The 4,799-nt window shown below is 30.5% G+C and overlaps 1 protein-coding gene across 3 annotated transcripts; it reads left to right on the forward strand.

The window, feature by feature from the left end:
- The first annotated feature begins 6 nt into the window (after positions 1–6).
- Positions 7–4,574, forward strand: LOC105674180 (mitochondrial tRNA-specific 2-thiouridylase 1). 3 transcript variants are annotated; one of them, XM_012370336.2, is made up of 8 exons: positions 7–1,334; positions 1,726–1,875; positions 1,950–2,115; positions 2,181–2,365; positions 2,447–2,673; positions 2,894–3,061; positions 3,150–3,374; positions 3,595–4,574. In XM_012370336.2, exons 2-8 carry the CDS (start codon positions 1,800–1,802, stop codon positions 3,685–3,687), a joined length of 1,140 nt encoding a protein of 379 aa, XP_012225759.1. In that variant the 5' UTR covers positions 7–1,334; positions 1,726–1,799; the 3' UTR covers positions 3,688–4,574. The 3 variants fall into 3 exon arrangements, with proteins under 3 accessions (XP_012225759.1, XP_012225768.1, XP_012225777.1); XM_012370345.2 differs by lacking the exon at positions 7–1,334 and adding an exon at positions 1,342–1,655; XM_012370354.2 differs by lacking the exon at positions 7–1,334 and adding an exon at positions 1,342–1,536.
- Positions 4,575–4,799: the final 225 nt, after the last annotated feature.

Consider the following 4,799-nt stretch of genomic DNA (forward strand, 5'->3'; position numbering starts at 1 on the left):
CGCTCATCCGTGGCTATCCGTGGCGCGACAAGCGATGCGATGCGACGCTCGGCCTGAGAAAATTGCATCCGAAAAAACGGCATCGTGTTTCAATCGGAGGGAGCAATGTGTACAAACATCTTTCTATAAATTAAAATTGAAGCATATGCAATGATGTGCTATCATGTGAATAAACTTCACGCAATGAACTCCAATCGCAAAGTCGTGACCTAGCAATTTAAGACACTACTTCGTACATCATTACCGTAGCTCGCCAACACGATGCCGCCTAACCATATGTCGCTCCTGTCCGCACGTACGTACGCACACACACATATGCGCGCGCGCTACGCACGTCGTCAGTCAAAATCTGACATCGTAGTCACCTTCGAAATTTTTCAAAATAGAAAAATTGATCAGAATAAAGAGACGAATAATCTTTTTTAACTCAGTCGTGCTAATTCAAAAATATAGACGATTTATATCCATTTGCATAAAACGACACTTGGTGCGAACCGATAAGTACGCACGCGTGCAAATGGTGACACGGACGGATTTGTGATATTCAAGAATTATTTGACTTTCCGTCACTTATCCGATCAACTCTTGAAACTATTTATCCCTGCCGAGAGTATATACCTAGCAGTACGTTTCTATTGCATTCTGATACTTGCAAATTTGATTTCCATACGGATAATCCCGAAAAGGGATTAAAATACCTAAAACAGAGACCGATACATACGGCCCTGAATTGCTAAGCCATTAAGTGAGACAGGCGCAGAATTCGCCGAGTATCCGAGCATTTCCTTGCGACCGATGTTTCGCGGCTAGCAGCTGTTCCAAGAGACGAGCGAACCCCCCATCGAAATTTGGGTCATGGAAACTGCGCAAAAATAGCCCATTGCTGCGAGACGATCGCGTTATTTGTTGAAAAAACATTTTTAACCTTGCGATTTTTAACTGTGTGCTACGATATACAAAACGTCGCGGATTCTCGTCATACGTGCTACAATTTTCCATGCAAAATATGCTATGCGCTGTGACCATTCGATGTTTATCTGTCAATCAGCTTGACTGGTTACAAGCCAGAGAGAGCCACACGGATTGGCTGGCAAACTTTATTCGATGATTCGCGCGCGAATTTCAAACAAATTCATCATGTGGTGCTTGCACTTAAGCCCATGACAGTCGAATCCTGAAAGATTAAAATATTATCGAACGATTGTTTGCATGAGATTGCATATATAATGTTTCCAACATAAAAATTGATGGCATGAAAATATGGAAGCAGATTAGTCCTTTGTTGTATCGATGCCTTGCCACGTGACGCTTTACAATTTATAACCTACGAATTCGTACGTATTTACCGGTTTCTAAACTATATCTTAAAGTATTCATTTCTGCACCAAGTTTAATAAATTATTTGATTACACAAAACTTTTATAATTGCATTATTTGTATTCTTTGCCAAAATAAAGCTGACAAAGTTTTGCACTATTGTTTACATGTTGATATAATGAAAGAATAAAACGTTTTGTGATACAGTGATTCTTGAATGTATGTTTATCAGGATATATCAGGATATAAATGTAGAATTAAAAACAAGAAAATTAATGAAGTTATATATTATGCTATAAATAATGTACATCACCCAATACTTGAATTTCAACGCAATGGTATCCTTAATGTAACAAAATAGGATAAGAATTTGAAAAAATACGCATTAACATTTTATCTGTTTTATAGGATCTTCAAATTAATAAATCACAAAAACTATTGTGTATAATAATATCAACATATTCATAGATTATTTTGTCAAGATGATCAAAAATGTTGTTGTCGGTATATCCGGTGGTGTGGACAGTGCAGTGACAGCTCTGCTACTTAAAAATAAAGGTTGGAATAAAAGAATGAAACTTAGCTTTATTTTTTTACTATATACTTATCAAAATGAGTATGTGTTTTTTAAGGGTTTAATGTTATTGGTGTGTTTATGAAAAACTGGGACATTAGAGATGAAACAGGAAATTGTATGGTTGAAAAGGATTACAATGATGCACAATGGATTTGTAATAAACTGAAAATCCCTTTAGTACAAGTTGATTTTGTAAAAGAATATTGGAATGAAGTCTTTAGGTATTTTCATCTTTCTAAGAAAAAGAATACACCTAACATAATTTTTATTTAACCAATTTTTCCAGTGATCTTGTGGAAAAGTATCAAACTGGGTATACTCCAAATCCAGATATTTTATGCAATAAGAACATCAAGTTTAATAAATTTTTTCATTTTGCACGTAAAAAATTTCAAGCAGATGCAATTGCAACAGGTCATTATGCTAAAACAAGCTTTGGATCTTATCTAGAAAACTATGAAGCAGACACAAGTAAGTATTTCATATTAAGTGAAATTATTGCAATAGTCAACTATTTCTTAGAGCAATAATGTAACTATAATAACTATGTAGATGTACACTTGTTGCAAGCCCGTGATAGTAATAAAGATCAAACATTTTTTCTACATCAAATACCACAACAAACTTTGAGATGTTGCATGTTTCCTCTTGGAAATTATTTGAAAAGTCATGTCAAAACAATAGCCAAAGAGGCAGGCTTGTACCAAATAGCACAAAAAAAGGAAAGCATGGGTATCTGTTTTGTGGGAAAACGTGAATTTCAAGATTTTATTTCAGAGGTAAAAGATATATTGTCATACTCTACAGATACTGTACAAATTTTGTGCGTACATGCAAAATTAAACACACATTTCTTTAAAATTTATATATATATATATATATATATATATATATATATGTGTGTGTATAAAATAGGTAGTAAATATATATAATTAAAATGACAAATATAAAATAAATAAAATGTAACAACTATAACAATAATTTTTTTAATGACTATAGTATATACATGATAAACCAGGTGATTATGTAGACCTAGATAGTGGATTAGTAATAGGTAAACATAATGGCATTCATAAGTGGACAATAGGACAAAGATGTAAGATCAGTGGTTGTCTGAAGCCCTATTATGTATTTAACAAAGATCAAGAAACAAATACCATTCTAGTGGTATGTAAAAAAAAGAAATTTTTATAGGAAATGAGTATAAAACTAATATATTATTAACACAGAACTTACTAAATATATATTGTTATAGGTAAGTGGTACAACTCATCCGGCATTATACTCTGATTCCTTAATTACGCAAGATGTTTATTGGATGAATGAGGAGCCGCATGAATTAAGTAATGGCGGTGTGTTACACTGTGACTTCCGTTTTCAGCATAGAAATCCATTAATTGCTTGCACTATGTATAAGATGTCCAACAATCATTTGTTTATCCGCCTTAGCATATCTTTAAGAGCGATTACAAAGGGTCAGGTGATTTAAAACATAAAAATATATCTGCTCTCGTTTAGCTCAATATTTTATACATGATAGCAATAAAATTATAAAAAATTACATTTTTTATATAATCATGTTTTGTTTTAAAATAAACTAAAATATAATTTATGCTTATTATATGTCTTTAGTTATTAGTAAATTAGATAGAAAATATGTAAATTTATAAATTATATGGATCAATTTATATGAATTTCAGTATGCTGTTTTATACTACAAAAAGGAATGTTTGGGTGGCTCAATGATATTATATCCAGGACCATCTCATTTTGCGCTTAATCGGCAACATTAGGTTGAATTTAGTTCTAATTTAGTAACATCAATTTTAAATGTGAATAAATATTAATTAATAAAGTATATTTTATATTAGTAAAATTTATTTTTTTGAATAATTTCAAGAAAAATTATGTAAGGATTTACTTATAACAAACACGATTTTTTTAGTATATTTTAATATAAATTCTCTTTTGTTTAATTTTTTTTTCATTTTATGTAAACTTTAATTATATGTGTACTAGGGAAAATAAAAAAAGTAAAGGAATTTAAGAAATTAAATGTACTAAAAAATTCTTTACTTTTTGACATTTCCTCGTATTTAAATATAATCATCGCAAAATCGATACAAATTTAGCACATAATATGTATATATATATATATATATATAGAGAGAGAGAGAGAGAGAGAGAGAGAGAGAGAGAGAGAGAGAGAAATATAATATAGAAATTTTCTACATATATAGAAAAATTGAAAAGTGATTATATATTTATATACTTTTATTTATATATTTATATACAAACATATAATGCGCTCGAATTTTCATCTAGATGCTAATTCAAGTTGCAATTGTCATTTTCAATTTTTCTAAATAGTGTTATAATAAACTTTATGGTACTTCATACAGAACTATACACTTATATGTTAATAACCATTACAATCAATATCAAATTAGAAGAAATACGAGCAAGTTATCTGTGCAGTTTAAAGAAAAATGCCATGTATAAATATAAGAGATGAGATGAAAGAAAAACAATTTAATTTGTAACATTAGATGTGAGGAAGATATAAAAAATATAAAAAAATACAAGTCACTAGCTATTCCAGGTGCGATTCTAATTATAAAATATTATAGCCATTATCGTTTAAAAGCATTGATCAAATAAATACTATTTATATATTCAAGATATTACATGTAACATGTGTCTGCAATTTTGATCACGGACGGATCTTTAAATAACAATGAAGGTCATCCCACGGAAAATCAGCGCAAACGATTATAATAGATTTCGTTGGAATATCTTACCTAATTATGATGATTATTTCATTGAAGGAAATGACAATACTGAAAGTAAGCGTAACAACATGCAAAATAGAATGTTTTAAACATTTAACCCTCAATTTACCATG

Source organism: Linepithema humile, chromosome 3 (assembly GCF_040581485.1).
Source record: "Linepithema humile isolate Giens D197 chromosome 3, Lhum_UNIL_v1.0, whole genome shotgun sequence".
In the NCBI taxonomy this organism is placed as follows: Eukaryota; Metazoa; Arthropoda; class Insecta; order Hymenoptera; family Formicidae; genus Linepithema; species Linepithema humile.